Source organism: Daucus carota, chromosome 9 (genome assembly GCF_001625215.2).
Source record: "Daucus carota subsp. sativus chromosome 9, DH1 v3.0, whole genome shotgun sequence".
Classification (NCBI taxonomy): Eukaryota; Viridiplantae; Streptophyta; class Magnoliopsida; order Apiales; family Apiaceae; genus Daucus; species Daucus carota.
Genome location: NC_030389.2, coordinates 33,447,994 through 33,471,490, shown reverse-complemented (window position 1 = coordinate 33,471,490; position 23,497 = coordinate 33,447,994). Strand labels below are relative to the sequence as shown.

Here is a 23,497-nt window from a genome sequence, read left to right as displayed (position 1 = left end):
GACTCGTGCTGTTCTGGAGTGTGAGTCTGCAGAGGCTCTGCAGCACATCATGAACCCTGATCCCGGCTATGCACTGGCTCTTTTGGTGGATATGATCAGGGGTCTCTTGAGTGAGAATTGGGAAGACCTTCATGTCTACCACATCTCTCCATCTGCAAATGCTGCTGCTTCTGCACTGGCAAACCTCTGCCTAGCTGCTGCTGATGGGGGGGTCAATTCGATGGTGGATCCTCCAAGTGCAATCAGGGGTGTTCTTCAAGCTGAGATGTAGGGGAAGTCAGGGATGGCTGGGGGGTGATTTTAAGCTTGTTTTTAATGTTTGTAATCAGTTGTTTCTCTATTAATCAAGTGATCTTGTAATGATCGTAATGATCTGGTTTCCATCAATCAATGAAATTAGTACTTAAATCTTATATATAGCTCCACCAAAATGTCATTACATAAACTGATAACAACAATACAACAACTATCTTTTTACAACCAACACCTAACAGAACTACATTATGAGAGATGCAAACAAAAAGACAACAACGAACACAACATATTTGAACCAATTGCTTGTCCTCTTCACTGCCTGCAGTTCATTCATGTGCTCCATCTTCAAACGCTCGAGCTCATCTTCGTGTTCCTTAATGCGACGCAACAAACCACAAATCACTCCACGTGCATTGTCACAAACAGGAGGATCAAACCAACGGAAGTAGTTACACCCATTCCTTCCATTCACGCAACCAAAGAACCTTCCCCCAGCGTTAAGCTCTGTCCAAGCAACTCGTTGAACAACCCATTCACCACAATCGTATTTTCGAACTCCACTTCTCTCCATGCTCTTCAAACTCAAGCTGCACTTTTAGGGATTACAATTAAAGCTACATAACGGTTACATGGATCAACCCGTTGGGGACTTTTATTTTGTTTTCAAGCTGCAATTACTATACTAACCTTACGGTGTTAACTAAAAAACTAACGGCAGTACACAATGTGTAGCTTCTTCGAAAGCTTGGGTACACAATCTGCATTATTGAAACTACAGGTACACGAGTTAAAGAAGCTGTAAACTACAGGTACACGTTATGCATTTTACTCATTATTGTATTGTATTCATATATAATATGATACAAAATTTGAGAATAAAATAAAATTTGAATATACTAAACTCGTACACTATATACTACATCTGAAATTTAAAATAAAATGATAAATATTATTTTCAATTTGGTTTTTAAAAATTGGTTTTTAGACTTATCAATTGATTAGAAATTTTTATCGAATAAATTTGAAATTTAAAAAATAATTCTAATTATCCTATATTATCATTTCTACAATTTATAACTTTTTTTCAAAATAATATATTTCAATATTATCTTTTAACCTTCTTCAATTTGTATCTTTGATTTTAAATTTAAAAATTCAAGAAAAATCCGTCCAACTAGTATGTGTTCTGCGAGGAAAAACCAATACTAACTATTACAAGTTGGCGTATATTTTTTATTTAACTGAATATAGATGTTAATACGCTGTTCTTCCAATTCGTGCAAAAACATTTGAAACTTCATGGCTTGCTCCATTACAGAGCAAAGTAGCCAATCTTGAAGTCCAACTTACAAAAAAACTGTTCTATTTCTCTTCATTTTCTGACAAATTATTCAATGTCCTGTTTCTGAGTAAAACTAGCCTCTGGAGGATGCTAACAAGTACAATTTGCCTAAGAAGGTGCATTTACCAACAACCTATTATCTACATTCAAAGAATAACACCGAAAAACCGAATAAATTGGACTAACCTAATCTTCCACAGGCCGCTTACCACGAGGGTCTGCTAATCTTGAAGAATTTGTTAGAGCTGATCTCCTAGCAGCTTCAGTAACAGTTGCAGTTGCAGTACCGCTAGTTGTAGCAGTAGCCGATAGAGAAGCAGTGTTGGAATTTGTGAGTGAACCAAAAGACTGAGAACTAGAATTGGCCCTGGCTGTGGAAGAAGAAGCATTATGCCTCCGGTTCCTTCTATACGTTGCACCAACGTATCCTGGTTTTGTTGGCTCTTCAAGTGTTACTGGCTTCTGTGACAGCACTACAACCACTCGACGCATGGTAGGACGTAAGTGAGGATCAGATTGGGTGCACAACAATCCGATTTTTATGCACAATTCTGCATGTGCTGGAACCACTGTAGAAGCCAATGCTGCGTCCACAACCTCTAAAGTTCTATCCAATTTGTAAAGTTTGTATACCTGCAGTGGAAAATTAAGATGACCACTATGTGAGATGTGTGAGAGCTGTGTTGTTTCAGCATTCATATGGCATGAACCTATTAAAGTAATGTAAGTCTTGCTCTATTTCAAGTATTGGTACATGTTTTCTTCATCATTATTAGATTGCTAAGTTAGAGTCTAGAACCAAAAAAAATTGTAAAAACTCCAATTATTATACATAACTTGTGCCCTTGCCTAACTTAGTATGCCCTGCATTTATCTGTGTGGTAGGCGGAATAGTTAATTTCTGCATCAAATACGCATAAACATTATGTAACTCTGACTATACTTCCAAGTCTATCTACTTCTACAATTTGAACCTATGTAAGCTTTCAACAAAATGAACTAATGATCCAAAAAAACAGCAAGGAGAATTCTCTCTCTTTTCCTTCTATCCTCGTATTTCAATCATACTTTATAATGAGCTAATGCCTTCTGTACACATTCAACCAGCAGCTAAATGTTTTCTAGTATGGGATGAAAGTATAACAAAGCATGACACAATTTAGTGTCGAGCTGAACAGATCAGACAAAATTTTTATGTGTTTAACGCTACCTACTAAAATTAATGTCTGTTTTAATTTAACATTGATAAGGCCCCTTAGGAACAATCATTTACGAGGACCGGGAGATTCATTCTAATTCAGGAATAGATGACACAAAAACTTGGTGTTGGATAAAAAAAAATGCAGATGAAATCAGATTTTTACCCAATCGAGTAAACTCTGGGAATCAGGATCTAGGTTGAAAGATGAATTCTTCTGTCCACTGATGATTTCCAGGAGCAGAACACCAAAACTATAGACATCTGCTTTGATAGATAGATTTCCATTCATAACATACTCTGGGGCCATGTACCCGCTGTTCACATAAAATTTGGCCTTAATTTAGTTTTCTGATATTAACAGGTCAAAATAACAACAATATAGCCAATTGATGAAAACTTACGTAGTGCCAGCAACCCGGGTGTTAACGTGGGTTTTATCTTCAGGATAGAGTCTTGCCATGCCAAAGTCAGCAATCTTTGCTCTCCACTTATCATCTAGAAGAATATTACTGGCCTTAATATCCCGGTGGATGATGCAAGTGTGTGCATCCTCGTGTAGGTAAAGCAAACCCTGAGCAACACCTGTTATCGTGTCATACCTTTTCTTCCAATCAAATTCTTCTCGTCTTCCAGATTCTGTAGCAACATTATATTTATCATCAGTCCAAATCAATTTCTATGCATAGCCAAATATCCACCAAGTTGGAAATTCTAATATTAATGAACCAGGAATCACAGTTAAAGAGAGATCAAACATGAGGCCATTGGATCCAAATATAATCAGTACACCGATTTCTTGGGGCCTAGCGACTATCTAATTAGTATTACATAAACCAAACCTAATCATTTCCTAATATAAATAACTGAAGTGAGACTGATAAGGACTTTTTAGATTAAACACGGGGTCAGTCACTGAAAAGAATCATATAGCCTTTTATCTGGAAAAAAACCAATACCAGATAGTCTGTAATTGAAGAATTACCGAAAAATGTTTATAATCACCACTGAATTAAGTGAACATTTAACTAACTACACATAACTATATTAAAGCTTTATACTTTGGTTAATTTAGCATCTGAAATTCATCCACAAAAATCAATATGTATTCAAGAAAATACAGGACTTACTGAATAGAAGTTTGTAAAGGCTCTCATTAGCAACATATTCATACACTAGCAATTTCTCAACACCATGAGCACAATAACCTAGCAAGGTAACAACATTTCGATGCTGAACACGGGCTAACAATTTCGCCTCATTCAAAAATTCCCTCTTCCCTTGAGATGAGCTTTGCGAAAGCTTCTTGACAGCAATCAATCTCCCATCATCCAACTTCCCCTGCACATCAAAACCCCCAAAAACTGCTCAATATCTCCACCATGCTTATCAATTCCTACCCTTCACCCGAAAACCCATTTTTAAAACCATAAAAGGGTTGATCAAATAAAAAACTGCCGTCTCATGTTAAGTCACCAGTTCTCCCAAAATTTAAAGACAATACCTTGAAAACTGGGCCAAAGCCACCTTGTCCTAGCTTATTACTGGGATGAAAATCCTTGGTAGCAACCACCAAGGTATGCAAAGTGAATTGTTTCTGTTCTTGAGAAGCAACTGTCTCCACATCCTCTTCTCCTCCTTATAAACCAAAGCACACAAAAAAATAGTCAATAACAAAACCAAACATATAATATTTCTACATGCTTGATCACAAAAACTCATATCTAAACACAAGGCCATAGATTTTGTACCTCTTCTTGAACGAGATTTGAAGGGATTGAGAGCTTGAAGAAAGCTTCTGGACTTGGTCATGCTTAATATCCACAGCCCATCATGAAATTCTTGAATATTTGTTTAACAATTTATGAGTTTATGGTATCATCAGCATATATAAACAATTTCCACCAGCGTGCAATCTTGTTTTTAAAAGTGTGGAATCATTCAAATATTTCTTTCTTTCTAACATAGAGTGAAGATGATAAAGACCTTGGAATGATACAAACAATGCATATAGCACGTTGACTCCTGGTAAGACTAGTGGTTCACAAGTGCACGTTAATTCTTCGAATATTTACACTATTTATGATGTACGGTTTTCTTAAAAGGGAAACTGTTAAATTTTATTATTTTTTATGTAAATTTTAATCATATAAAATAATATCATTACGTGACATTTAAAATTTCGAGTTTGAATACTGATTTATGCGGAGAATATGACGAAAGAAAGTGGGTGTCTATGAGGTGCCCACAGTGTTCTAAGCATTTTCAATTTATTGAAATTTTTTTGATTAATTTTATATTGATTACTGATTATATTCTAATTTTATTAAGAAAAATTGATTTATATGATATTTTTGGATAAATTTTGAATTGATGGATTAGCTGATTAATTCTAATTTCAGATTTTCGGAATCATGATCCACCGAAATTATAAACAAATGTATGCTTCTATTTAATTTTTTTTTGAAAGGAAGGAGCTAGAAATGCAGTTTGTTTTATTTAGACAATTTGGTTTTGACCCTGCGGTATGTTGCGCTTGTCAAATTAGCAATGGTAATAAAATATTATTTCTTCGGTCGGCCGCAGCTGACAACTAAAAAGTATGATATAAAATTCTAGATGTGAACAAATGCGTAAATAGATTATTGAATCGATCTGACAGAGAAATATTAGATCGCGTATTGATGTTCAAAGTCAATCATCATTAACTAAAGTAAATTTTGCAGTGTGATAAGAGATCAGATTTAAATACTCCTATTACACTATTCTATATTCGTTTAAGTTTTACGGGAAGCTTACGTAAAGTCAGACTACAGATTACTAAGAAAAGAAAATAAATGATCTTTAATTTCATTTGAAATTTTTAATTTGATTAAATGACATGTTTAATTATACATAAAAAGTTGAATTTAAAGTTAATTTAAAATCTAAGATATTCAATTATTAATATAAAATTGAGAATTTCAAATGACATATCAAATCATGTAATTTGAAATCCATAATTTAAATTGAAATATATATTTTCAAATGCAATTCGAAAATAGTTCCCATAATCTGTGCGGCTTAGGGCATCTCCAACCGTGATCCAAAAATCCAAATTTGGGACGGTTTTGCCCCAAACCACTCCAACCGTGGACTAAAAAGTGATCCAAATTTGGATCAGTGAATAGTACTGGTCCAAATTTGGATCACTACTATTCTCTGATCCAAATCGTTTTAACATTAAAATATTATTACTTTTATTATTTGATGATTTTGTTAATGTTATTAAAGATAGATTAATTAAGATTAGAATATAATTAAAACAATGATTAATTATAAATTAAAACTTCAACAATTTATTAATCCCTACAGAAAAATCAAAGATAAATATTGCCCATCTTGAACTTCAAAATACACTTATTGAGCATTTGTGGGAAAAATATACTAATTCTGAGAATTGGTATTTTAATATAATATTTTAATGCTTTTAATTTATTTTTATGTACCGTTTTAACTTTTTCGAATTATTTTGTAATATTTTATCTTTGTCTAGTCGTTAATTGTATTATTATAATTAATGATGAAATTAGTTAATCATTTTTAAAATATAAAAAATCAAAGTATATGAATATTACAGGGATGAGTGAATTTGGATCTATATTTGGATCACATAATTGGAGTAAGATTTGAATCTCGGTATCTAAATTTGGATTTGTGGTTGGAGTTGGTCTTAGCAATACTCCAAAGTCCAAATAGCCTTTAACGTTTTGAAGCAGCGGTTATCATACGATTGTTATTTTTTATTTATATAATATATTTTTTTATTTAATTTGAATTTTATAATCAGAAATTGATTTGATAGTGCCAATGGACTAATTTATTTTTCAACACTGAGATACTTATTTCTGGAAAGGGATGTATAAATATTTTTTATTCTGAAAATATATACTCATAAAAAATATTAAATGTTTTCTAAACATTTAATTTTAAAAGATAGTATGTGAATAAGAATTGTTTTTCCTTAAATAATTTCTTATTTGTGTAGAATAAGTACTCCCTCCGTCCCCCTGAGTTATATACATTGAGGGACGGGACGCGACACGGACTTTAATGCTTCTGTAAATTATAGTTCTATAACTTATTTTTAAGATTTTTCTTTTCTGAATAAAAGTTTGAATGTTATATTTTTATTCGGAAAAAGAAAATTTTAAAAATAAGTTACAGAACTATATTTTATAAAAGTATTGAAGTGCGTGTCGAGCAGTGAAAAAGAAACGTATAGAATTAAATGGAACAGAAAGAGTAATAAAGACGGGCAAACACCATACTATCAAGTTGGCTAAATTGGACTTCAAAGATATTATGTAAAATTTGCTGAATCTATAATACATTTTGTTAGGATGCTACTGTCTAGATTGATTAGCTATATTTTAAATATATATAACATGTTATTATTATTTCAAAATTCTGAATAGAATGTATTATTTTAATATGATAGTTGATGACGCGGCATTTTCTATAGATTTCTAGCGGTTTGACAAATATCATCTCACAAGAGTTTGGCTAAAATTATAAATAACGACCAAGAAGAGATGATGATTGGGGTTTGATATTTTCATGAGATTATTTATATTTTTTAATTTATGATATGTAATGCAACTCATTTTTTAATGAAAGATTTTTCATTGGAGTTTCTTGTAATACGCTATTCATTATTATTTTTTAATAAACGAATAGCCTTTAACTCGTATGAAGCAGCGGTTATTATATAAATTGTTAAGTTTTATTTTTTATAATTATAAATTTTCCATTTGATTTGAATTATATATATGATCGTAATTATTTATATTAATTTAATTAAAATTTGATTTATTACTTGAATATTAGTGACGTTTGGCTTATTTATATTTCAAAATTAATATATTTATTTCTAGAAAAATAAGTATTATCTCCAAAAGTGAAAATGAAGAGATACTTGGTGTCAAGTTAGGTAAGATAATATATTTATTATTTGAAAAAATAAGTTAATTTGATAATCAATCATTGAAAACATTTTATCATTTTAGCACTTTAGCACCAAAATATAATTTTTAATATTACATAATAATAATAATTTCACCAATTTTAATGTAATCAAGTGACTTTTCTCAAAGTAAAGATCGTGTGAATTGACCCACGATAATGTGATGAGTACAAAATTTTTTGTTTCAGTGCTTTTAAATATATTTGTCATATATGTCCTTTGTTATTGGTTATATATTTCATAATTAAATTTTGTGATTCGTTTATAACCAGATATATAAGGCTTTATATTGCAAATTGTGTTTTAGACTTGTTGTATCTTATTTTAAATTGTTGTGTTCTTTTCGAGGGAGTGCCTAGCTGATGGCTTTTTGATCGTATATTGCGATTTTGTTTGTGGTTAATTAACGATTATGTCATTTTGATGACTTCTCTCCTTTTCTGCGGATTTTGGTCATTCATCTGCGTTTTCTTTTCGGTCATTAAAGTTTTATTGTCTAAATTTCCGGAGCCATTTCTGCGTGACCTTTGGTTAGTCGGAAAACTTTTTTGAATGAAAGTTATCCTTTCTTCCTAGTTCCGTGGATTTTATTTTTCTTTCGAGTGTTTTCTTTTCAAACATCAAAATTTTTATGTAATTTCTTGTGGGACATTTCGACATGCCCTTTGGTTAGATGAAAGATTTTTAATTTTTTTTAAAAAAATATTTAAAACATGTTGACATATTATTTTTCAAATTTATTTTTTTAAAATATTTATACTTTTGTTCAGAAAAAGAAAATTTGAAAAATAATATATAGAATTACGTTTTTTTTACACCTCAAATTATGTGAAAAAAGTCAAAGCGACTGTTATTATGAGATGAGAGAGTATAATGGTGACACAGAAAATCATTTTTTGCTCTTAAATTATAACAATAACTGCTCCGATAAATATTAAAGACTCTGACAAGTATTTGAAATTTGGGAACACTATTGTAAAATGCGGAAATCAGAATTAATCTTTGGAATCACGGAACAAGAACTAATAAAAAATTAATTGAACTGTTCAGAGATTATTTGGATAGATCAAGAATTAATCGAATATTTAATCAGTTCAGCAAATCAAGAATCATGAATTAATCGGATTAATCACTGATTTTAAAACAGAACTAGAGAGTATAGCCCCTTTTTTTCTTAATAAACTTCGAATTGGTCACCAAACTGGCCCAATTAGTCAAGCTTTAGTCGCTGCATTCGACATGGATAGATTATCGCTTTGATTACAACTTTTCGTACGCAAGAATACAATTTTAATGACATAGATAGACTACAGCACATCCGGACAGGCGGACCATCAAAACTTTGAAGAATTGATCTTTTCCCCGACCTCTCATAAAACAAAAAATTCATCAGTGACATAGACTACTTCAAATTTCATGTTCCAGAAGTGATATTAATGGATTTTAAACCAATTTAAACGATATATATATCCGACTTGTGAATTTATTTCAACTCACAACTTCATAACCAGGGAACAAACAATTTTTTAATCGAATTAACAATTGATTCATTTCTTTTAATCTAAACATTTTTGTCATCACAACCGTATTATAAAAATCGGGAATCAGATTAAATCTGTGAAGACACGGAATAAGAATTAATCGAAAATTTTCCATTAACTAAATAATTAGAGATTTAATCAATTCGACAAATTTTAAATAATCGTGATTAACACCAACTTTTCAGATAATGATCTCAGCCAAACATCCTGAACTAAACACAGATCACCCTGAACTGATCTGCCTTTCGGCCTAGTGCCTGAAATAATCATCATGGACCAACTCTAATCATCATCTTAACCAAATCTCTTAGCTGTAACACCACATAATTTAAAAATCTTAAGCTTTAATAACTCCTGTCTGCCTGTACCTACTAATATTCCTGTTTATGCTTAAAGCAAAATCCACCTCCAAAGCAATCTGTATGTTTTTTTCATATAAAATAATTATATAATATAAAATTGTTCATTTTGTACCATTTTTCTGCACACATGTAATATGAAATCAAAGGAAAAGAATGGAATATGATGGCTTTACAGCCCATTATAAGCAAACACTCTCTTCATATTCATAATTACAAAAGGATGCATATAATAATATAGTTTACAACTAAACCAACTTTAATGATACATCAAATAATAAACAACTAATCTTAGTGAGACTAATGATGCACAAAGGTTAGAGACAGAGGAAGTGACTTACTCCTCTCGGCTCTCTTTACTCCCTCCAAAAGATTCAAATAAATCAAAAATGATCTCTAATCCTAACTGTTTAAAAATTCTAGCACTACTATGTTACCTGGCACCGGAGGAATCTTTGTTGTATTTCTCCAGCTTTGCAAACCAGGATTTTTGTCTCAAGAAATGCAAAATGACAGAGTGGCAGCTGCAGTGTCACTAGCCTACACACACATGCATTCATCGTCCGACTTTTCCTTAAAAGGGGAGATGAACCAAACAACCCACAAAAATTTGGGTCCGTAGAAGACAAACAACATGAAACAAAAATATACAAGCTTGGCACAACCCTATCTTCATGTCCACCGTGGATATGACAATAGGAGAAGTCTGATCTGTTTTTTTCGGAAAATTCCAATCCGAATAGTTCTGCAGGGGGTGTACTTTTAACTCAAGTAATATGTATGATTGCCGTGTAACTTTTTTCCTTGATGAATTGGAGAATGAAATCTGCATGTGATGATAATTGACGAGGATGTATTAAGACATGCAGTTTAAGATTGACTACTAAGCAAAATATTTATAGAATTATTACCAGGTAGAATCATCTTCTTGGACATGATAGTCTTGTAGAATGTTATACTAGTAGAGTGCCATCAGTGAAATCCTTCGCACGGAGCTCCATGTTCCTCAAATCGCGTAGATGTTGTAAAATTTCTTGTAGAAGCTCGATACCCTTATCGCCTTTCTTCAAAGAGCTAATGCAATGCTTTAGAAACTCTTTGTCCGTCTCAAGAGCATGCATCCTAGCATAAAGTTGATCTACTTCCTCTTCAATGGCAACCCTCCTCTCTTCCAATTCAAATCTTGTGACAACAGATTCAAATCCATTTTCATGACCATTCAGTTCCCCATTTTCATGATCGTTCAGTTCCTCATCTCCGTGACCATTTTCATGACCATTCACTTCCCCGTTTTCATTTTCTGTAGTGGTTGCATCGAAAAGAGGAAGAAGTCTTTTAGCCTTTGCACCTATGATTCTCCCCTCTTGATAATGTTTTCCATTCATTTCCCTGGAATCGCCATTAGCGAATCCATTGCATTCTTCACCACTGAAATCAGAATTCTCATCTAAATGGTTACCATTGCCTTGCGAAAAATGCTTTGTTGGCCTTACATGCTCATAATGATGCTCGTCTTCGCTTAATGTAAAAAGTTTATCTTCTAAAACCTTGAGCTGCTCCAAAATGGACATCCTCTCTTCCTCGAATTCACCAAAGGACTCGCCTAGATGAAGAACTGCATCAACAGGAGTATTCTGGTTTCCACTTTCTTGATGACTATAAAATCCATCTTCTTCCTCAACTTCTTGATTAAAATCAGTAGATACATCATCGCTATCCTCCCGATTGCTAAAAGAAGCAGAGGAAAATGCACTTCTTGCACTACCATCCTTGCTTCTTCTCAACATTCTCATCTTCTCTTTAGCTTCATAATCCGTCACCTTCTTTCGGTACATATCCAATTCTTTCTCTAGCTCTTGTTTTTCTCTTTCCCTCTTTAACATAAGCTCATTCAAGAGTTGCAGCGCTTCTTGATCATACTCCGATTGCTCCTCCATCATTCTTTGATATTGCAAGGCCTCCATCTGCATAGCTGCCTTCTCCTCTTGAAGTCTGTTTATCATTGCCATCGTCTGGCTTGCAGCTATGGCAGAAGCACTTCTCTCCTCTTCAAGTTCTGTATATACTACATGTAAAGCCTTCCTTTCAGCTCTTAATGCTGAGGTGAGACGCTCAACAGTAATTACACCGTCACCACTTTCAAACTCACTTAAGACACTTCCATCTAACGATTCTTCAGTTCCAGATTCCTTTCGATCAAGAAGTAACAATTTCTTGTGTAAATGATGAAAACTGTCCAACGAAGTTGGTGTGTCAGGAATCTTCTCTTCATCAATCACATTGCTTTCTGTGCTTGCAGGGACTTGATTGTTCGTCATATTTTCACTTATCTCAATCGCTAGATTCCCCAATCTAAGTGCTTCTTCCTGTTGCAATTTTATCTCAATGCCTACAACAATTAGGGAAAAGGCGGGTTAAAAGAAGCCTATCACTCATGACAAAAACAGAAAAACAGAGCATAGAGTTATAATGTAAGTGCTAAGACCACAAAATAAATGTTAACAGTACCATGTTCACGATCATCTTCATGAAAATTAGCAGAACTCATAGAAGGATCTTCATGTAAACAATTGGTATCTTGAGCTTGAGTCTCATCTGTTGAATACAGATCTGGAATCTCGGTCCCTATGGAGACTTCGACTTCAGTTTCATTGACTATGATAGGCGTTTCTTCTGCAGAAAATGTTTATGGTGCATCATTTACATTTAAATATTAAGCAAAATTACCCCATGTAACTTCACAAGACAGTACACATACACAATTAATGTACATTTTAGGTTCACAAACTAATTACCTGCCGCAACATATGTCTCTATGCCTTCAGCATCTTCTGCTGCAGTTTGTGTCCCAGTTAACAGTCCAAGTTCTTTTTCTGTGCTTTCCACTCGAAATACATCTTCACAGACTATATTAATAAGTGTGTAACAATGTTAATATGGCACAGCATAGAAAATACCGAAATATCAACCAAATACAAAAATTTTAGAGAATAACCTGTAGGAACATCGGATTCCAGTTTTAGACCCTCAGTTGCTGCAATGCCTTGAACATTATTGATATCTGCAAATGAGTTTCCCGTTGTTTGAGTAATATCAACATTGCCATAGTTTGCATTACTTTCATTAGCATGAAAGTACAAAGAATGTTCAGCCGCTCCCATTTCCACAGATTTGTCAGCATTTTTATATTCCGAAACACTTTCTTTAGCATTATATGACAGAGCATTCTCGATCTCTTCCATACCCCTAGATTTATCGGCATTTTCATATTCCGAAAAACTTTCTTTAGCATTAAAAACCAGAGAATTCTCAGTCTCTTCCATATCCATAGATTCAAAAGCTTCAAACCTGTGTTCCTCTATCACTTTTTCAACTTGATCCACAGTAGCAGATTCAGAACTCCAATTATTTTCTTGTAAATCACTACTTCTCCGATTTTCTTCAGCCTTGTTCAATTCATTTTCCTCGGTAATTGAATCTATTAACTCAATTGGGACCAACTGATGGCCACTAAAGTCGATAAAGAACTCCAAATCCTCAGGGTGAATTTTGGAAGATGCCTCTTCTTTGCTCACAATCTCATCAGAAATCAGATCTTTCATTACCTTACTCAAATCCTCCTCCCTATCTCCTTCCAAAAGCATTTCTATTTCATCATTATGCCCTCTTTTCAATTCCTCCACCCCGAATTTCGTTACAGAAAGCGATGAATCTGAATCCTCATCTGCCTTTCCTTCAATCAAGCTATAACCTCCATTAGCATCACAAATCATCTCCCCCTCATTTTTCCTTTCAACCTCATGATCATCTTCAAAATGATCAACCAAGAAACCCGATCCGATTCGATCCGAAAACTCTTCCTTTTTGCTAAAATTCTCTTCATCCTCACCCTTCAAATCCTCCCAACTAGGCTTGATCAAAACATAAGGAGAATAAACCTGCTTCTCCAAGCTCACATCACAACAAGAACACCTCAAACTCAAAACCCCATCATCAAACAACTTCCCATCAGCCCCACCAACCATCCCAATCTCTTTAACCCAAGGCAAGAAACTAAAATTCTTGGAAACCCCACAAAAATCTGGCCTTGAACAAGAACAATCCTCACACATCCTTCTAAAACTAGCCAACTTTTTATGATTCCCACAATACCCAAGTTGAGAAATCTCAGTTGCATGAGCTTCACACACAAGATCCTTGTCAAAGCTCTCACCTTTTTCTGGTTCAAAGAAATGATCAATTCTTGAACACAAAAAACAAGGTGGCTTAAGGCCAAAATAATTTGCAAACTTGATGATGAAATAAGAAAGTAGAGAATTGAGAAGCAAAAGAGCTATCAAAGTCCATTCAAGAAGCACATAAACAAGAATAAGTGTGATCTTGTTTGTGTTCCTATGAACCATAGTTGCAAACTTGTTAGCAGCCATGTTTGATGCTCTATATTATGAGATATATACACAAGGAATATACAAAGATAAATAGAAACAAAATATGTGTGTAATGAGAGATGAATGAAGAGAGATAGTTTGGGTTTTATATGATGAAGATGGTGAAGAGGGTTTTGTTTAGAAGATTATAGAGTGATCAGATTGTGGCTGTCTGAATGTAGAGAAGGACAAAGAAGAATTGTGCAAACTTTAGAAAAAGAATTGTGTGTTTTTTGTGTGTGAGAGTTGAAAATTAAGAATGTTTCTCAAGCATTTAGTTCTTTTTCTAAGTTTGAGATTGATTATGTCTTGAGCAATCATTTACTGTACATATGATTTGTGAAATGTAAGCATATAAATTATAAAAAATGATTTTGTGGAATTTTGGATTAATCTTGCAAGTGAAATGTATGTTTCATGATCCGGCTTAATACAAAATACTCTATTTCTTATCTACTTGTTAATAACATTTTTTATTATTTGACACGTATTTCAAATCATATATTAAAATATAATTTCACATTTCGGAGATTCTAATTTAGTTTTAGTAATGTTCGACATTGAATTTCTTCAAAATCTTATCCGAAACAAGTATATTTAATGTAACTGATTTTCTATGAAGAAAAAAAATATATTTAAATTTATCAATTTTTATGAAATAAGAAGTTCGAGAAAACTAGTATGCCCAAAATGTTCCATTTGAGCAGCCTGAGCCAAAGTAGGTTTCCGGGGGAGGTTGTAAAGGACAAAAGAGTAATCTTCAGATCCCAAACACCTTTTTCATTTTTCTTTTTATCTTCTCTGAACGCTCTTCTGATAAATCAAATTGTGGGCTTTAGTGGGTTGGTGGACCAGGCCTAAAGGAAGGTGTAAGGGCCCACCAAGGATGCTGGATGTTGGACCTCATCATATGTGTCTCTCTTTTCTTTTTGTATCGGTCAAATAATAATATGCGTGCACCTTGTTTCATATTAAAAACTAACGCTGGCTAAAAAAATAAAAAACAATATTCTCTCCGTCCCGACCAATGGTATACATTGGGGAGGAACACAACACAGATTTTAATTTTTTTTATAAAATATAATTCCGTAACTTATTTATAAAATATTCATTTCCTGTATAAATGTAAAATATTTATATTTTTATGAAAAAGAAAATTTTAAAAATAAGATTTAAAACTATATTTTATAAGAGTTCCAAAATGCGTGTCGAGTAGTTAAAAAAAACGTATATAATTGAATGAGAATGAGGGAGTAATAGTTCTTTTCAATTAATTTTTCCTCTTTCTTGTTTCGCATCGTATCTATATTTATATTAAGCATGATGCATACACGGCTGATCCGGGGATTCTTCTGTGTAAAATGCATTATCTTAAGAGGAGTATTAGTTTCTAATTGCTCTACTAATGATGTAACATTCTACCCACAGATTGCTTTCCGAAATTCTACACGCCGGGGATATTATTTCAAAGCATATTTTATTTTATTAACTAATTATATTTGTTATAAGTACTATCAATTCAAGTTAACACTTAAAATTGTCTAATGATTAATAATAATTATTACTATTGTTTATTATAATAATTATTTAAGTCTTAAAGATGAGGATGAGATAAATGATTATCATATATACAACATTTTCATACCGTATTGGTTTCTGCTAAATTAGCAAAATTTTATTTTTATTAAATAAGAAGAATATCTCATATTTTACATGAATTATTTTAAATCTTGGGAATAGTGTAAGAGTTCAAATTTTAATATGAAACTTATAATAATATTAATATAAAATTATAGAATAAATGGCGCCTCCTGACCTTCTACTTTTAACAAAACAATTAACAAAACTATCTAATATTCTTCAAAAAAAAACAAAACTAGCTAATATCGTGTTAACATACTATGAGCCTACTCACCGGGAAATGATTCAAATTATTAAACTGCATAATAGTTCATTGAACTATTAATGGACCTAGTGAGTAATTCTTTGCTGTGACTCGTGACATAATTTAATTCATAATAATCTGATTTGTGTTACACATGGATGAAGCAAATCATTATTTTTGTCCCCATTGATATAGTTAAAATAGAAATAATGATACATTATTCTTGTTCCCGATGAATAATATATTATAGGTAAAGATAGATGGGATAAAAGAGATAAATCTAATACTCCCTCTGTCCCTCTCATTTTTTTACAGTTACTATTTTGGGATGTCCCTCTCATTTCTTTACGGTACTATAAATAAGTTTTTCCCATCATTACACCCACTATCTTCCTCCACTGTCTCATATTTAACAATAAAAACTACTATTACACCCACTACTTTCCTCCACTATCTCAAATCTACTATTAAATATTGGTAGGTCCCACCACTTTACCCATTTTTCATCTAACTTTACTCATTTTTAATACATTGTCTTGGTCTCCGTGTCCCTCTCCAATGTAAACAATTGAGGGGGACGGAGGGAGTAATAGTTATACTCGAATTTCACTGCCATGTTTTGGGTCATATTGCTTTTTTCTTTTTCCGGTCATATTATTTAGGAAATTTACCAAATTTACTAATTTTTGAATATCTATTTGTAAATATTCAATCCTCTCTAAAATCTTACAAATATACTATCTTTTAATTAATTAAATTCCCATAATACTACATAACCTTTAAAACAAATTCTAATTACCATAATGTAGTATTATGGCATGGTAGATTCTTCAAAGAAAAAATAATCACTGTTATTTAAAAGCAAGTTCTTTTTTCTTTTTTTTTGATAAATGAGTTGATTCAATAATAAAAAGCCATACGACATCTACATAAACAGTCGTGTCGAACAAACAAAACACAGAAACAATCACTGATCAATCTATTCTTCTTGGAGAAAAAATCATGTGATTTGTTGAAGATGATATGTACACATACTTCGCCACATTCGCTTCCGCCACAACCAGTTTGAGCTATCGACTGAAAATACAATCCCTAACAACTTTCATTACTAAATCAAGCATCATACTCACACAAATGGTGAGAAAATAACAAAACTCACACAAACGGTGAGACAACATAAAAAACCAAGATCAAACACGAACTAAACGTGATAAACTAGCAACTTTAGATCTGCAAATACTTAAATAAAATACTAACTAAACCAAGACAATCCCTAGATCTGGGGAACAAAACCACAAAACAGAATAACTCGAACCACTTTATAGAATAAAATCACCTGGAAGAACGAGAAATCCGCAGTTCCGTGGAATTGAGATCTAAGAAAAAGAAGGTCAAATCGGAAAAGGGTTTGAATCCTTAGATCCGAAAAATAAACTAATGCCAGAGTTTAAGAAAAATTGGATCAATCTTACCTAACAAGAAAGATCTTTGGAAAAATCACAAAATTCATTAAAAGAAGGTAGAAAACAAAAAAAATAAATACTGTTTGAGGCTTTTCACCGGTAAAGATCCGGTGGAAGCCCTTGCGGCTGTGAACGAAAGAAAGAAAAGAGCGGCTGCGGGAGAGAGCGTAGGTAGGGTTTTTCAGAAAGGAAAGTTATTTAAAAGCAAGTTCTAATTGTTCAAGAGTGTTCAAAAACAATATCTTAAATTAGTATTTAAGATATTTTATTCAAATGAATGCTCCAATAATATCTTAGTGGTGCTTTAAAATACTAGGACATCTACCAAGTGCCTCATACCTTATTTTACACATATCTTTGAAGGCTTCGAATATAAATATTAATTATAAGATACAATTATGAGACATATTGTTCGAGGTAAAATATACAAGTCATGTCTTAAATCAGATGTTATATTATATTTTATTTATAAGACATCTAGTAGGACATTGTTGGATTTGCTCTAACTATGCCGTATAAAATGACTTCGGCCGGCTCTTTTAGAAAAAGGAAAAGAAATTTAAATAAGAGGCCATGTACTGAGCATTGGAAACGGAAAATTAGTGTGAAAATTCTCATTTAGTGGAGTTGGACATTATTTATATGCTAAAAATCGACATGAAAATTTGAAATTTATATTTTAAATACACGACATGAAAATTATTCAAACATTAAATACATAATCGAGATGCAGTGTTGATTTTGTGTTTATTGCTAGGATATACAACACAGTTGAATGATATCTCAGCATATATCAAAAAATTTAACAGATATAATAATTACCCCTAAATTAAAAAAATGAATGATTAAAATGCTAGTCTACAATATTATAATTAAAATATAGTCTAAGAACTTTGCTCTTACAAATTAACTGTTAAGTAGTAATGAAAAATATGTATTATTATTTATTTTATATATGACAAAATAAATTAAATCAATAACTTTTAAAACAAATTTAGTCAATAATTTGATTATACTTTGGGAAAAACAAACAAAAGATTCTATTAACATAAGATTCTTGAACAAAGTTCCATGTAGTCCGCATATTTACTGTAGTACCGTAGACCACGTATGTTCTGCAACTATACAATGGCATAAAAACATTGCAAAATGTGTTATTTTGCAAATCATGTTCTATAAAAATCATTATTTTGTTAAAAATTTTGACAATCCTAAACATTCTACAAGTTAAATAGTGAAAAACACATTATTCTGCAAAACATGTTAAGTTGGCAGAACACATTTACATATTACAGAACATATGTGTTCTACTTGTCGAACATAAATGATTTTCAATATTTTTCATGAAATAGTGATATTTATAGAATGTATTTCACAAAATAATAAATTTCATACATTTTGTAATGTTTTTATGTCATTCTATAGTTGCAGAACATTACATGATCTACAGTACTACAGTAAATATATGTGGACTACATAGAACTTAACTCTAAGATTCTATTAACATGACAACTCACCAGCAATACATTCAAAACATTAATAGAAAGCTCCTCTTGCTAAAAAATTCGATTTGTATAGAAATATGACTCTCTTGCTAATGAATGAGCAGTCAAATTTACAAATCGCTTGACAAAAAACAAAGTAGTTTTATTCAGCTCCTTAAGAGTCAATAATTTGATTATACTTTAGGAAAAGGAGATTTATTTTCAACCCACAATCAGATGATTCTCAGCATAGACCAAAAATTTAATTCCAATACCTCCGGTTAACACGTATGAAGTACACAGAAGGCATGAATCTGTTTGTTTAAAAGTTTAAACCATATCTAGTTGCTTATTCTCTTGCGAGTCATAACTACATAACTGCTTCATGACCTGATCTCAAAGGAGCTGCATGTGAATTTATTGTTTAAACATCAACTTCGTTCTATGCATGTGTGCAAGTGCAACTACCTCCAGCAAGCAGAGCCAATTAACCTTTGAAACTACAAGTATATGGGTCCTCGTGGCCCTAATCTTCCTTGTGAAACTACAAATCTACGGGTCCCGACAGCACTCTTAGATTAGGCAGAAATCAGAATTCAACCCTGTACCTTAATCTTAATTACTTAAACACACAACTTCACTGGTAATAGACTAATAGTCATGGGCCGGCGGTCAAATTCACATTACAACAAACAATTTGCTACACATTTTTTATTTTTACTACTATACCTATAAGCATTAGTGAAAGAAAAATAAAAGTATTCGATTTATAACAAAGATTCAACGAGACATCATGCCAATTTAGAGTACAAATTTCATTCCATTCTCCCTTCATTTCATTCTATCTAAAGGAGAGTCAGAAACAGCCCTTTACTTAAAGCATTTGCATCTCTCTGAAGCTGGAATTAGCAAGCTCCAGCCCTTTTGCAAACTTCATGAAATTTGGACCTGAACACTACTTTTAAATCATCCAGAGCTGATATGATCTTAATGAAAAGAACCATCCAGATTAGATGCGCTTGGCTACATTCAGACTCAGACACATGAAACCTCAAGTGTGTGCGTGTGAGGGTGTTTGCCTCACAAATCCCGATTTTAACATAGAATGTTTGGATGAATAATTAGTAGGCCTATTAACTTGGTTTCTTCGTCTACTTATGAAACCGCGCATCTGCTTTTCAGAAATTTCAGGTATCTGAAAACATAAATCAAAATAAAATATAATTGTTACTCTAAAATATCAAAATCTAATTGCACGACCAAAAGTGCCAACAAATTCCCCGTCAGAAGAGTCAGAACTAATGCGCATAAGCTGCTAGCGAAAAGAAAAATAAAGTTATATCTTTGAGATGGAATGACAACTATCTGATTTACAATAAAAATTGAGCAAAAGCTCACATTGATATAATATTGTTCATATTTTGAAGGTGTTTGTTATTCCGATATCAATTGATATAATTAATAATTGTGAACTTGGGTTACAAATGGTTGGGCTACAATTTACAAATGGTGCTCACGTGAAAGTTAATTAATTACGATATCACTAGTTTTACGGCTGATGCAAGTGAATTGCTCATGATATGATGTATGTACTATACTTTTTAGATTAAAGAATTTGAATATTCTACCTATTAGAATGGTTATTTGTTTAGTTCGTTCATTGTTTCACAATTACCCGAGCGACAAACACAAAATCAACTGTATACGACACAGTTAACAGCACGAGATTTATCCCGGCCAGATTCTGATGCTTGTTTTGTTAAGCATTTTGTTTTAACGAAAACATTTGTTTGTCAAAGAAAAAAAAGGTTCAGCAAGATATTACTCAGAGTAGCGAACAGCCCTTTGCTTAAAGCATTTGTATCTCTCTGAAGCTGGAATCAGCAAGCTCCAGCCCCCTGCAAACTTCATGAAATTTAGACCTGAACACTACTTTTAAATCATCCTGACAGCTGATCTTAATGAAAGAACCATCCAGATTAGCTGCGGCTGGTTACATTTAGACTCAGACACATGAAACCTCAATGTGTGTGCGTGTGAGGGTGTTTGCCTCACAAAACCTGATTTTAACATAAAATGTTTGGATGAATAATTAGTAGGCCTATTAAATTGGTTTCTTATTCTACTTATGAAACCGCGCATCTGCTTTTCAGAAGTTTTTCATAACAACATCAGTGATCAGAAACAGGTAATAAAAAGTACAAAATTACAACTGTGAAGTTGTTAGTGACAAAGTTACAGGATATATAGCCCTGTCTTCTATACATAATAATCTACATTTGAAAACTGGAAATACAACTTGATGACCAATGGAATGAGTCCAAGATTGGGGGGAAAACAGCAGCACCAACACCAAGTGCTATGACAATGAATGCAAAACCTTTCATGCATCCATGCCCACGTGAGACCTTCCGATAGCCCCTTGAAATACTTATCTGCACTCTTGATGAGTGTTTGCTGAGCATGTCTATTCCATCAGCTAAAGCTTTCTCATTCTGCCAAAAATAATACATGACATAAGAGGATAAATTTGCTACTAATGCAGCAAGCTGCGTTATATATCCAAGGTTGCTATTAAATGATCAAACTGTGCACCACCACATGCTATTTTTTAAGACATATGAAGGGAGGCACTACGTTTTGTCTGAAACTCTTGAGTGCTTCCCCCAAACCCTCGAGAGCAGATTGTTTGACAGATAATTGCCTCCAGTAGTAAGCGTTTTCAAAATAGCAGCACCCTCGAGAGCAGATTGTTTGACAGATAATTGCCTCCAGTCTAGATTATCCATAGAGATTTTATCCTGGTACATTAGATGTATACCATCAAGTACAGAATTAGTTGAGGATATGCAACTGCAGAAAGTGATAAAGCTAGTATATCACCTTACTTGATCAAAAGTAGTTTCCTTGAACGAATTATGCACTTTATAGTTCACCTTCCTCTGCTTCATTCTCTTGCTTCCAAAAAGGCAGCAAACTACATAATCTACCAGCAAAAACATTGTTACCAAAGAACTAAAAATAAAAATTAGCACAGAACAGGGAACCCGGAATAATGAATGCAGATAACGGAGCCCAAGCACTTCCACACACCTTGACTCGCAAAAACAAGTCAATTGCTGAAGGTGGCGTCAAGCGCTCACCCTTTCTTACAACGCCATTTACCAAAATTGTACCAAGGGGCAGACGAAATTTTGTAGAAAATGTTAAAACTTAAAAGTAAGATTACGTCGATTCAGTTATGTAATTTTTGACATACCAGTATTGCTGGCAGCGGCTCCTCCGTCTGCAATGGTTACACAAAAAACACTTGATTTTCTGAAACTCTCTAAACAACATTGCACAAGTAATCATTAACAGACAACAGGTAAAACGAATTACGAATATGCAACAGAATGTGATATTAAACCCTTATAAATCATATCATAGTGTCTTTTAGGTGATATCAATTAGAAACATAACATAGGGACATGAAAGTATACACATAATTTACTAGAAATAATATTTTTTTCAACAGGAATCCAGAACTTTGCAGCGTCCTCCAACTCCACTTCCGTACAGGAATTCACTGAAGAAAATATACCAGTATTAGAAACTCACTGAGTTATGGATGCTAAATTCATCAAGAGTTTCATTGTGTGTTGTCTGAGTGGGAGGTAGATAAAAGACTACACCTCTTAGTTTTGGAACTTTCTCTTCCATAAAGCAAAGGCAACCACTATCTTGTCGAAGACTCGATCAATCAAGTGAAAGTAAGAATACCTCCAAGACTTGATGTAATGCAAACATGCGCAGAAGCCCAAAAAACCAACCAAGAGACCAGGTCCTATCCCAGCATAAAACCATACATGCTCTTCATCTGAATCTGAATTACATTCATCGTCATCGGGAACATCTGGTGATCCTGTGTCACCGACGCAGGGTTCTAAGATAGGTTGGCCACAGAGCTGGTTGTTGCCATCATTGATGGAGAGATCATAGAGGGTCTGGATGTGGTTTCCAGTGGGTAGCCTCCCTGATAAATTGTTGAAAGAGAGGTTTAAGTGGCTTAAAAAGTCCAGATTCGATAAACTTTGTGGAATATGTCCAAAAAGTTTATTTCCAGAGAGATCGAGAAATTCCAGTCTTTCCAGATTCCCAATCCTCTCGGGGATCCTTCCTGCTAGATGATTACCAGCCAATTTTAAACTTGTCAAACCACGGAGATCCATCAACTCTTCCGGGATCTCTCCATCAATGTTGTTGTTTGACAAATCAATGGAATGTAACAACTCTAGACCAGAGGTGTAATTCAGCTCATGTCCCTTCGCATCGTCTATTATCATCTTACTGTATGCCCATCTCCAAGGAAAATATGGATAAAAGTCATCACTCTTGTTTACTGTAATCATGGTACTAAAATTGCCAAAACAAGGAGGAATATTTCCTACAATCTGATTGTGTGCAAAGTTCAAAACTTGGATTGCTGGATCGTGGCAAAGATTTGTAGGAATTTTACCATAGAATTTATTGGACCGGAGTATTAAAATTCGGAGCCC

General features: G+C 33.2%; 2 protein-coding genes across 2 annotated transcripts; both read right to left on the bottom strand.

Annotated features, from left to right (window-relative positions):
* Window positions 1-1,529: 1,529 nt before the first annotated feature.
* On the bottom strand, window positions 1,530-4,775 carry LOC108200711 (cysteine-rich receptor-like protein kinase 43). The gene is made up of 6 exons (XM_017368951.2): window positions 4,547-4,775; window positions 4,300-4,433; window positions 3,926-4,136; window positions 3,200-3,434; window positions 2,962-3,112; window positions 1,530-2,230 (listed from the first exon to the last, which is right to left on the bottom strand). The coding sequence occupies exons 1-6, from the start codon at window positions 4,605-4,607 to the stop codon at window positions 1,784-1,786; spliced, it is 1,239 nt and encodes a 412-aa protein (XP_017224440.1). The 5' UTR covers window positions 4,608-4,775; the 3' UTR covers window positions 1,530-1,783.
* A 5,107-nt stretch (window positions 4,776-9,882) lies between these two features.
* LOC108202612 (myosin-binding protein 2-like) lies at window positions 9,883-14,438 on the bottom strand. The gene is made up of 5 exons (XM_017371088.2): window positions 12,696-14,438; window positions 12,496-12,606; window positions 12,209-12,373; window positions 10,612-12,089; window positions 9,883-10,526 (listed from the first exon to the last, which is right to left on the bottom strand). The coding sequence occupies exons 1-4, from the start codon at window positions 14,125-14,127 to the stop codon at window positions 10,654-10,656; spliced, it is 3,144 nt and encodes a 1,047-aa protein (XP_017226577.2). The 5' UTR covers window positions 14,128-14,438; the 3' UTR covers window positions 9,883-10,526; window positions 10,612-10,653.
* Window positions 14,439-23,497: the final 9,059 nt, after the last annotated feature.